Source organism: Moschus berezovskii, chromosome 25 (assembly GCF_049115385.1).
Source record: "Moschus berezovskii isolate FMDL1 chromosome 25, NW_MosBer_1.0, whole genome shotgun sequence".
In the NCBI taxonomy this organism is placed as follows: domain Eukaryota; kingdom Metazoa; phylum Chordata; class Mammalia; order Artiodactyla; family Moschidae; genus Moschus; species Moschus berezovskii.
In genome coordinates this window covers 3659160-3671341 of record NC_142484.1, presented here as the reverse complement: position 1 = coordinate 3671341, position 12182 = coordinate 3659160, and the positions used below count along the sequence as shown (strand labels likewise).

The window sequence follows — 12182 nt, the reverse complement described above, 5'->3', positions numbered from 1 at the left end:
GTGGCTGCCCTCCCGCTCTCCTTGTGGCGTTCCTGCTTGGCTGTGACAGTCCCTTCCTCTGCACTGTCGAGTGATTCTTTTCCACCCAGTCTTTCCTTCTCTCCACCCCCACTCCTGTTACGCGTCCTCAGCTCAATGACATACCATCTCAGCCACGGTGTTTCACTTCTGAGACTGTTTTGTCATGTATAAAATAGTGATTCTGTCTCCCACTGTTACGGCGTAGTGAGAAGTAGAATGGCGCATCCGCTGTGATAACTGCACGGAGTTGGCGGCACTCAGCACAGGTGTGACGTCTGTCTGCAGGCCCCTTACCGTGCACCCACCCCCACCCCCAGCACAGGTGGGGCAGCTCTGTCGGTACTTACCGGGTTATCTCCTCCTGCAGATAACATAACGTCTGTATTCAGTTCTCAGTTGCAAGCCACTTATTAACCCAGTGACCTTTGCACTTCTCTAACCTGCCTGGGTCTGTGTGTTCTGATTTTAAAAGGAGGTCACTATGAGTGCCTTACTGGGTGGCTGAGAATAAAATGTGATAAAATATATGAAAATGCTTTGAAAACCATAAAGCATTAATCGAAAATAAAGTTATTGCCTGTAATATTTGACCTCTGTGTGCTTAGTGTAGGGCCTCAGAAGCTGTTGTCGTTGTTCAGTAAATTATTCGTCTGAACTAACAGGGCAGCTCCTTCTTCAGGCTGTGTTTCTATCTACTAAGCTTAATAGAGCCAGGGAGAAAACTGTACACCTATGGTTATGTTGTTAACATAATTGTAACTTCAGTTAGGGTTGTGTCCCTGGGCCTTTGATTCATTCTGAGGTATCCTCTTGTTAAATTAAAGGGTAAAACTTGTAACAGGGGACTCCTGTCAGACAGGTTTGCAGGACAGGGATACACAGACCCACAGGAGATGAAGGTTACAAAGTAGGGATCCTTGCTGTCGGAGATGCTGTGTTCCTGACTTCGTGTAGAACTGCCGCCTGTACGCCTGCATGGCACTCATCTCTTCGCAGGGGCTGAGATTTCAACAGTGCGGGGAATCCGTCTTCCCCAGGGTAGATGAGGGTCCTTGCAGTGAAGTGTTGCAGGAGGCCTGGGAGAGCCTTGAGCAGGAGGTGAGTGGTCCAGTCTGGCCCGAGGCCCCGGTTCAGGCTGCAGGAGAGTGTGCGGCTGTGACACGGGGTGGGGGGAGATCTGCTGACCAAGATCTGGCGGGTGTGACTCCCAGGAAAGGGGTGGCCAGGGGCAGAACCGGTCGTCTGCCAGCCTCTCGGGGAGACTCCTGATGGACGGACAGGGTCTCGAGAGACGGCCCTGCGGACAGTGAGACGCTGTGTGGACAGTAAACCTTTTATCTGTACTATTTCCACCAATCAGCTCCATGGTTTTCCAGTAGCCAATGTCATTCTTGTTACGAAGACTGCATGACAGAGAGTCAAAAGCCTTTTTCAAGTTCAGTTGTACTTATTACTTTCAGCCTTGGCTATATGGCCTTAAAACACTGAAGCGTTTGTGTTTCTTTGACTCGTCAGCAGAATTTCAGGAAATGCTGTAAATGTAGCCATGCATCCTCTGAAGCTGCTCATTTTTAAACTTGCATTTTTCTAAAGCCCAGGAGGAACTCCCTAACACAGCCCTCTGGGTTATGGTTTTGCCCCGCGTCCTTTGACTCCGTCTGGTGGGCCCGGGCAGCGGCCCGCTCAGCCATCCTCAGTCTGCTGCGCTCTGAGGCTTGAGCGTCCCGTCATGATCTGTGTGTCCGCTCTGTGCTGGCCAGGGTCTCGTTGCCGCTCTAGAACACAGCCAGGCGCAGCGCTCGCTGACCCCATTGCACGCCAGAGAGCTGCTCTTCAGGTTACCTGCTGGGAACCTGGTAGAAATTTATCTTCCTGCCAACATTGCAGTCTCACAGGGCAACAGAGCAGGTCCTGTCTTATAAGCCTTTCTGTGCAGTTGCTTGCCGATACCTGTGAGGGCCCGGGAAGGCAGGGTCCGAAGGCTCCTACATGTTTCAGATATTCCCGTTTAATAACGTCATAAAGTAATTTCACGGAGTGTTTTGTTGTTGTTCAGTCACTAAGTCGTGTCCGACTCTGCGACCTCATGGACTACAGCACGCCAGGCTTCCCTGTCCTTCCCTGTCTGCTGGAGTTTGCTGAAACTCCTGTCCATTGAGTCGGTGAGGCCATCCCATCCTCTGTTGCCCCCTTCTCCTACTTCAACCCATGTAAAAGAATTGATTGTGGCTTTTCTTTGGTGGGGTACAAAATTGAGGCCCTGAGGCGTCTAATGACAAGCCTGAAATGTTCTAAAATTGTGACTAAATCAGAAAAACCTGGAACATACCACAAAGCTTTGTGGAGACTTGCTAAGCTGTGGCCTCCTGGGCAGTCTGGGAGTGGTGCCGGGGAGGGCGGCTTGACAGCGCCTTACCACCAGGCGGGGCTGCTCCTCCGAGCCCGGTCCTTCCCTCGAGGTGGCGTCGGCTTCCTCTCCAAGTTCAGGGTGCTCAGACGCTGTCCTTCCCATCCCTTCCGTACGTTTATCTGCCTGTGTTTCATGGTGGTGCCATTGCCAGGAGGCTGTGGCAGGACCCCCAGTGGCTCTGGAACGTGGCCGTAGGGGTGAGGGAGCAGTGAGCGCCTGCTGTCCTGCAGCTCGAGCCCCATGCAGCGCCCCACGTTGTTGACTTAACATAAGATGCGTGGGGGTGCCCACGTGGTGGTCAGTGTTACATGTTTCCTTAATGGCTCCCGAAAAGGAGAATTGCTGTGGTCACAGCAAAGAGTAGGAAGCATAAAGAATCTCTCGGAGATGTTTTCAGTCCATGTGATGTGACCGCAGGAAGAATATAAGCATGCTAGACACAAAAAGGAGATCAGTCCTGGGTGTTCGTTGGAAGCACTGATGCTGAAGCTGAAACTCCAGTACTTTGGCCACCTGATGCAAAGATCTGACTCATTGGAAAAGGCCCTGATGCTGGGAAAGATTGAGGGCAGGAGAAGAAGGGGACGACAGAGGATGAGATGGCTGGATGGCATCACTGACTCGTTGCACTTGAGTTTGGGTAAACTCTGGGAGTTGGCGATGTGACAGGGAGGCCTGGCGTGCTGCGGTTCACGGGGTCGCAAAGAGTCGGACACGACTGAGTGAGTGACTGAACTGAACTGAGACCCGAAAACTTCGCATTAACTAGAATAAGTCGTTTTATCTGTTCCTGAGTCAGAGTTGACTGTTCAATCTGCCTTCCTAAAAGTGTATGTTAAAGTGGCCAGCCGGTTGGCAGTTGTCTTGATGGGAAGCTAGGGGAGTTGCCTTGTACTTGAAATCGCCTTATATTTATTTGGGCATGTATACTATATATGTAATATATAATAAGTAATTTGGATAGCCAACCAAATAATCAAAGGTTTATGGTTATTTTTACTGTTTTATAATAGCATAATATTTTAATCTGTCCTTTATTGCTGTGGGGAGATTAGAAAAGGCAAAGATTCTACATGGAGAATGGTGGTGACATTTGAGCAAAATTAATGCCTTTTTTCTTTTGCAAATGAAGTTTCACGTTTAAAAAGCAGTGAGGCCATCCTCATCTACCCAGGACTGTAAAGGGGCCACGCCAACTGAACCTGTGCAGAACAGTCCATCATCAGGGGACGTGATGATAGTCGTTTGTGATCTTTACTTTTTTTTCGTCAAGACATCAAAACCCTGTAAGTTACAGAATGTCCAGAGGGATGACAGAAGCGGCAGAACTAGCATTTATTTAGTACGCGGTCAGGTGTAACATTAGAAACATTGAGAGTTAACTATCTAACCCTTTGAGCCAGCAGGTCTGCTTCTGTGTGTGTCTCAGAGCAACCCAGCAGCACCTTTTTATAATATTTTTGTTTCATTCATTATTTTTTCCTGGCACATAATTGCTTTACAGTGTTGTGTTTCTGCTGTCCAGCAAAGTGAATCATCTGCATATAAACATATATCCTCACCCCCATCATATTGTAAATTATAATTTGTCTTCTCGTAAAATTATATTTGTTTAAAAATCTACCTAAACACATGAGTTCAAGAAATCAGTACATGCTGTAATTGTAACATAAAGTGAATTTTTAGCATTTGTTTACAGCAAAATATTTTGTTATCTAAGTGTTTGGGCATGACTGCAGTGGAAGACCATCTAAGTCAGATGTGTGTACTCCTGCCAATGAGCATTTCAGTTTAAGAGAAGATGGTCAGAAGCCATTCTTTAGGACAGTATAGGAACGTCCAGATATATTAGGATAAGTAAAAACAGACCAACCTCACTTGTGTTTGATCAAAGAAAACTAACAGTAATGGAAACGAGGATGAAGTGACGTTCATGTTACACGTTACCAGTGACAAAAGGAGGACGCAAAACAACCTTGCAGACGGGCTGTGCCTTCCCTGCAAGAGACACGCCAGCCGGTGCGCCTTCCCCGCAAGAGACACGCCAGCCGGTGTGCCTTCCCTGCAGGAGACACGCCAGCCGGTGCGCCTTCCCTGCAAGAGACACGCCAGCCGGTGCGCCTTCCCCGTGAGAGAGACGCCAGCCGGTGCGCCTTCCCCGCGAGAGACACGCCAGCCAATCCCCTGCCCGGAGAGGGTCGTCGGGTGCGGGAGTGCTCACACCCATGGCGGCCGTGCAGCCAGTGTCTAGCACAGAAGAAGGTTTTGTGGACTTGTGTGTCATGGGTGAGAAAGGAGGAGGATGGATCCAAAAAAGAAATGTTGACACCAGAGTTTAATAACACCCAGGATGACGGGACTTCAAAGCAACAGATGTTTTCACACATTGCTGGCCCATGAGGAATCCTTTAGTAGTGTCCATTAAAATAATAAATGTCCTTTGACTGAGGACTTCTCAGATTATCCTCCAGATAAACTTGTCACACATTCAAAATGACATATGTGCAAGGTCATTTGTTGTCATGTTATTTGTAACAGCAGAAGATCGGAGGCAAAAGCATAAATGTCCGTCAGCAAAAGTTACCGATTTTGAATTCATTGGTATATACAGTCTTTGCAGCTGTGAAAAAGGAGAACTTGATGGACTGATGGGGAAACATCTTTGGGTGATGTCCTTAACTGTAGAAAGGGAAGGGGAAATGGATGTATTTGTTGGCATACATGTATACATACGTACGCAAGAAGTGCACAGCTTTAATCACCTGCTGTGTGGAGGAGCAAGCAGGACACTGGAAGGGAGACTCTTCTTGTGTGCACCTTTGTCACTGCTTCAAAGGTGTGTGTGTGTGTCCCCTGTCCCAAGCCCCCTTCCACTGCTGCCGCCTTTGCTGCTGCTGAAGTTTGTAAACGAGACGAGAGCCTTGAAGATGAGCCTGGTGGTCGGCCATCAGAAGTCGACAGCGACCGGTTGAGAGCATCGTCCAATCGAATCCTCTTACAGCTGCATGAGAAGTTGTCACTGAAGTCAGTGTCGCCTGTTCTACGGTTGTTTGGCATTTGAAGTAAATTGGAAAGGTGAGAAGGCTTGATAAGTGGGAGCCTCATGAGCTGACGAAAAATTAAAAAAAAAAATTTTGAAGTGTTGTCTTCTCTTATACTTCACAACAACAACCATTTCTCGATCGGATTGTGATGTACGATGAAAAGTGGATTTTATACAACTGGCAAAGACCAGCTCAGCTTTTGGCCTGATAAGAAGCACTTCCCAAAGCCAGACTTGGACCGAAAAAGATCATAGTCCCTGATTGGTGGTCTGCTGCCCATCTGACCCCCTGCGGCTTTCTGAATCCTGGTGAAACCAGTACCTCTGAGCACTATGCTCAGCAAATCAATGAGATGCACCTAAAACTGCAACCCCTGCAGCTGGCATTCCACAGAAAGGGCCCAGTTCTTCACCGCAGTGCCCGGCTGCACGCCGCACGGCCAGCACTGAACAAACTGGACTGCGAAGTGTGGCTTCATGCAGCATATTCACCTGACCTGTCGCCAACCGACCGCCACTTCTTCAGGCGTCTCAATAACATGTTGCAGGCAAAATGCTTAAACAACCAGCAGGAGGCAGAAAATGCTTTCCAAGAGTTCGTTGAATCCCACAGCATGGATTTTTACCCTACAGGAGTAAACAAACTTATTTCTCATTGGCAAAAATGTTGATTGTAATGGTTCCTATTTTATTAATAAAGGTGTGTTTGAGCCTAGTTGTAATGATTGAACGTTCATGATCCAAAACCACAGTTACTTTTGTACCAACCGCGTAGTGGAAAGCGCGAGCAGCCCAGATGCCCACTAACAGTTGAGTGGGCAAACAGAACACTCTGCACCCACCTGATGAATCGCCATCCAGCCGTGACGATGCGTGAAGCAGAGGCCCACACGATGCCACGTGTGAGCCCTGAGAACATCACACTCAGGGAGGGGAGCCGGACCCCAAAGGACAGACACACACGTCAGTCTGTGTGAGATGCCCAGAGCAGGCGGGTCCTGGAGGCAGAGAGCAGACCAGTGGCTGCCAGAGGTTGGAGGGAGGGGGTGACGGCTAGTGACTTCTACCAGGTCAGAGTTTCTTGGGGGGCAGGGCATGGTGGCCCAAGCCGAGGCGGCGGCGGCACGCGGTCTGGGAGCTTCGGGTGGAGGTCTGGTCAGCAGCCTCAGCAGTCTCAGCAGCCAGCCCACTTGGGGTGGGCGGGGAGGCCATGTGGGTGCTCCCAGGGGCCGGGAGGGAGATGAGGAAGGCCCTTCAGACAGCCGCCCGGAGATTCGCAGGGGCCGGGGGGGTTCGGTTGCCCAGCCTGGGGGTCGAAGCCTGACGCAGGCCAGATGGGCACCGCGTGTGTAGGGAGAACAGGGGCCCTCAGATGGAGCCCCAGCGAGGAGAGCAAGGGACCAGGGCGAGGGGGAGAGAGCGGGAAGACGGGGTCAGGTGTTCCCCCGGAGGGCAGCAGGATGAGGGCGGAGCCCGGCCTGGGCGTCTGCCAAGCCTGGCCAGTGAGGCTGAGGCCGAGGACCCCTGTGCAGTGGCCCCGGGAGGACAGGGGCGCGGCAGGACTGAGACACAGGGGCCAGAGGAGGGTCTGGGCGACTCATGGCCACGCGGGTGGTCCCTGCCCTGCTCGTGCCTTGCATTTAGCGTTGTTTAAAGGGAAAAAAGAAGTGAGGAATGCCCTTTGGGGTGGGGGTGAGTAAAGCTATTAATTCCATTCTTTTGCTTTACATACTTAGTTTGTCTGTGGCTGTGAACTTGTGGGATGTTAGCGCCCCCGCCAGGGATCAAACCCAGGTCCTCAGCAGCGAAAGCACGGGGTCCTAACCACTGGACCGCTAGGGAACGCCTTGTTTTTTGTTTCTTAATACAAAGAGTGAGTGAAGTGAAAGTCGCTCAGTTGTGTCCGACTCTTTGCGACCCCGTGGACAGTGTAGTCCATGGAATTCTCCAGGCCAGAATACTGAAGTGGGTAGCCATTCCCTTCTCCAGGGGATCTTCCCAACCCAGGGATCGTACCCAGGTCTCCCACATTGCAGGCAGATTCTTTACCAGCTGAGCCACAAGGGAAGCCCATATTACAAAGAGAGTGCCTACTTAATTGAAAATAAAAAAGAATAGAAGTTTAAAGACTCATTTCCAGCCTACTTTCCCAGCCAGAGCAGATAATCTGCATAGCAATTTGGTGGGTATCCATCTGTATTTCTTATATATATGTATAAGAAATATGTATACATATAAAAGATTGTGTTTGCATTTAACTGAATTGAGATCACATTGCAGTACTGCTCCACACCATGTTTCTTTAGGTTCAGAGTGTACAGTCTCCATTACTTAATTGCCAAATGCTGTGTATGAGCATAACTTTTATCAGTCTCTATTCTTGGAAAACCTGGATATTCATTGAAAGGACTGATGTCAAACTTGAAGCTCCAGTACTTTGGCCGCCTGATGCGAAGAGCCGACTCGTTGGAAAAGACCCTGATGCTGGGAAGGATTGATGGCAGGAGGGGAAGGGGGCAACAGAGGATATGGCTGGATGGCATCACCAGCTCAATGGACATGAGTTTGAACAAACTTTGGGAGATAGTGAAGAACAGGGAAGCCTGGTGTGCTGCAGTCCATGGGGTCACAGAGTCAGACATGACTGAGCGACTAAACGGCAACAACAGTTCTTAGAAATAAGAAAAGATAAATCACATGTATTGGGACCTTTGAACTGCTTATGCATTTTTCTCTGCTTACAAAGAATCAGTGATTGAAAATCCAGTGCTGTCACATTCATGACTTCAGATAAGTCTCGTGAACTTGTGACTCACATTTTGCACAGGTGTCAAGTTGGCTGTTTTCTGTCTAAGTGTCCCTCTGTCCTCCTCCCATCAGTAGGTCTCAATAGAAATAGTTACACATAACCTTTCTCAGCAACTTTGAGTCAATACATTGGAGTTTCAAATATGTGATTTGCTGGTTCATTTGAATATATAAACCTCTAATTATCTTTTAATTCAAACTTTAATCTGCTTTTACAGCTGACCGCGGCAAATAGCTGCGGCTGGTAGACTGTCTGAGTGAGCTCTGCAGGTCAGTTTGCGGCTGTTCGTTTTGGTTTCCTAAGAAGTAGGCCCCATTTCCATCCTTCATTACACCCCCCATCCCTCCACCAAGAGGACATACGCTTGGTGCCTCTAGTGGAGCTTTATTCTTCTTTCAGCAGGCTAGCAAAAATAATAAGTAATTACAAAATAAAACAGAACTGTTGATGGAGATTCCAGAGATTGGAAGGTATAGACCTGTAACATGGGGCGGTCAGGTGATGCCCACGGGCTGCGGGCGGGAGGGGGAGGGTTTGGGACCCCGTCCCTGAGGGTGGCCTTTGACCAGACCCTGCCACTCTCCCCCCACCCCCACCCGCCCCTGAGTCCTCCTGCGGTGCCTGGGGAGAGAGTATGGTCGTCACCTCCAGAGCCAGATGTCACATCCCATCTGTAGGACTTACTGTAAAATCCGCTTGATTGTGGACCTTGGCCTTGACCAACCTGATCCTGTTGTCCAGACCCAAAAATGATGAGTATTGGCTTTTTAACACGTTATGCGAAATCAGGTTTTTAAAACTGATGTTAATGGTTGGATATTGTTTTCCCTGGTCTCAATCCTAGAAAATGTCAAATGGAAATGCAAATCTGTATTGTACAGACTTACATTTTAACCAGAAAATATTCCAGTGACTGTTGTATCTGTTCACTTTCAAAGAGTGAACTTCAGACTTTAACTACAGTAAATAGAATGTCAGTTTTAACTGGCTTACAGTATTTTTTAAACAAACATTTTTTCCTAAAGAGAAAAAAATTCGGATGCTGACAATTCCTATCATGGAGATAGTGTAGATCACTTATTGCACATATTTGGAATTTATCCAGGCTCTACTAGTTTTTTTCTGCAAAAATAATACAAATGCAGTGTACATATGAACATGCTTTGGGAATCTTAAACTTTGGAATTTCCTGTCTAATGTTTATCTCAACTCCTAAATATAATTTGCTTTGATACTTTTTTTCAGTTGAATTCTTTTGTGCAGAGAAGAGTTTTTCTTTAAGGAGTAAAAATAATTGTGAAGTTGTATACATTTGTCTTCTACTGTATTCAAAGCGGTATTTCATAGAATGGTTTTAACTGTTGGATTCATTGTAAGAAGCACTTACATTTAGCCAAAATGATGGGAATTAGACAGTCTCATCATAGGTGAGTGAAGACAGTTTGGCGCTGTTAGGAGAAACTTAAGGAAACTTTGTGTATAAAAGATACAGGCTTGCGTCTGGTGTTGAAGGGGTTAAGGAAAAAGGAGCTGGCGGGAAGGTGGAGAAGGGTCTCTTCCAGGCAGCACAGTCACGCCACGCCACGCGGTCTGCTCGCAGCCCCCACGATGCCTGGTCCCTCGCCTGTTGTCTTCCCCCGCTGAAACGCCGTGGCCCACCAGCATCACAACCTCTGCACCCTTTCCCACACACGCACGCTTCCCTCACCTGGTGGGAACCTACTCCTGTCCAGTCCATTCCCCGTCCACGCGGCCTATGCAAAGACCTGCAGTCTCGGTCCGGGCGTCCGCCCTGCTCCATGATGGCTGCCTCCTGCCCTCCCCAGTGTGTCACCCGCCCTTCCACTCCGTGCAGAGGCATCTGTTTTCTCAGTGAAATTGGAAGAGATTAAACAAGGACTTCCAGAAAACACCCCCACCAGCTCACTGTTCATCTGGATCTGGGCCCATGGATCTGACCGCCTGTCCCCTGACCCTGGGTGAGCTGTGCGCCCGGGAAAGGCGCCCTCTGCCTGCTCAGCACCCACCCTGCCCCGGAACCCCGCCGTCAGCCTGTGAGCCCCAGCGCATCCTCTAGCAGGGCTCTCCTGACCCTGCATCTCCTGAAACCCTTGCCCAATTGCCTTCAGTGCTTGACTGCAGAGTCCCTCACGAGAGCAAGCCTGTGCTCCCTGCTGTCTTCCCCCCTCTACCCTCTGTCCACTGGACTTTCGACCCTGCCAGGGCTGCTGACCTGCTGTGGTCCCGGCCGCCATTGGCCTCCACTTCAGCAGACCCTCTACTGACCAGCCAGCTAACTCCCTCTCCTGGCACCCGTTGACTCTGTGGCTGCTTCTCCCAGGGCTCCTGAGGCCCGAGATGGTCCCCTTCCCTACTGGCCTCCCCTGGCCTCCCCGGCCGGCGCCTCTCATTCCCTAGCCACCCAGCAGTGGCTTCTGGCTGGGCTCAAGCCTCGTCTCTTCTCACCCACACTCAGCGCCTTGCTGCTCTGTCTCACCTTGCCCCTGTCTCCTAGGACTCCAGACTGGGAGGCTCTGGACTTGACACTGCTGCTTGAAGGCCTGAGTACGTCTCAGATTAAGCTTGTCTGAAACTGGACGTTTAGCACTCCCTCCAAAGCCTGCTCTTCCCGTAGACATCCCCCCCTCGGAGAACAGCGCCTGCCTCCTTCCCTTGCTCCTGGGGGGCCATGGAGAGGAGACCAAGTCCCTGTGGCTCCCCTCCCTGCCCGCCTCCCAACCATGATGCCCAGTGCCTGGGCCGCGTGGGCAGAGCCTGTCTGGTGTGAGGACACGCTGGATTGCTTCTCCCCGGCGGGACTGGAGCTTTGTGTTTGGCGATCTGCGCTGAAATCCTGATGTGAAGGGCTGTTCACGTTCTGTAGCTGATCGATGCTTTTAGGAGCCACCTTGTCTCCAAAGAGTTGTGTGTGTGTGCGCGCCTGCGCACGCGCATAAATTGTGATAAAATACATATGACGTGAATTTAACATTTTAGCCAGTTTATTGAATGACTGGGTGACTTCAGTGGAGTCAGGCTAACAGATGGCCTTGGGGTGCCATCAGCCTTTGTCCCAGAGGAACACTCCAGAGCCTGCTGGCCTTTCTTCCTCACTCTCCCCAGTGGTTCCGGGTCACTTGTCTGTGTGTCGTTTGAGTCTCTTCATCCACTTTGTTGTTAGGATTTATGTTTAGGAGAGTATCTCAGACTTCCCTGGGTCTGGAGAAGGCAGGCTTGGATTCCGGACTCTCCCCTGGCGCGGGCCTGCCAGGTCGAGGTGGAAGCTGGAGGCTGGGCTGAGTTGTGGTGGTCTGGGATCAGAGGACCCCCTCTTCTCTGGAGGGGCAGGGAGATCCTTTGTGTGGAGCCTGGAGAAGCTTGACAGGGTCAGTCTGCAGATTCTCACTCTCTTTTTTAATTTGTGTTTACATTTAGTTACTTACTCATTTAACTGTTTTCTAGGAGTTTGCAGCACTTACTAAAGAACTAAATGTATGCAGGGAGCAGCTTCTTGAAAGAGAAGAAGAAATCGCTGAGCTGAAAGCGGAAAGGAACAACACCAGGGTCAGTAGGGGGATTCTCACGTGTTGGCATTTGCCCTGCGGGGGTCACCGCTGGGCTCCGTGTTGCTGTCTTTAAATTCTGTCTGGTTTTCAATCCATTTTCCACATTTTCCCACTGAGCAGACTGGGGTGGATCAGTTCGGGGTTCTCATACCTTGCTTCAAATTTATGATGAGAGCTAATGTAATTTTAGTACATTTGAGCGGGGTTTCTCTTAACTTACATTTTTGTGCACGCTTCACTTTGTGTGGGATCTTAGTTCCCCAACCAGGGATTAAATCCATGACCCCGGCAGAAGTGTGGAGGCTTAACTACTGGGCCACCAGGGAAGTCCAC

General features: G+C 49.8%; 1 protein-coding gene across 7 annotated transcripts in view; it reads left to right on the top strand.

The window, feature by feature from the left end:
* PPFIA1 (PPFI scaffold protein A1) overlaps positions 1 to 12182 on the top strand; it is a 77230-nt gene that overhangs the window by 19187 nt on the left and 45861 nt on the right. For all 7 annotated transcript variants that reach the window (XM_055415294.2, XM_055415293.2, XM_088832344.1 and 4 more), the window contains exon 3: positions 11746 to 11847. In XM_055415294.2, the coding sequence (XP_055271269.1) occupies positions 11746 to 11847 (102 nt within the window). The remainder of the gene's footprint in view (positions 1 to 11745; positions 11848 to 12182) is intronic.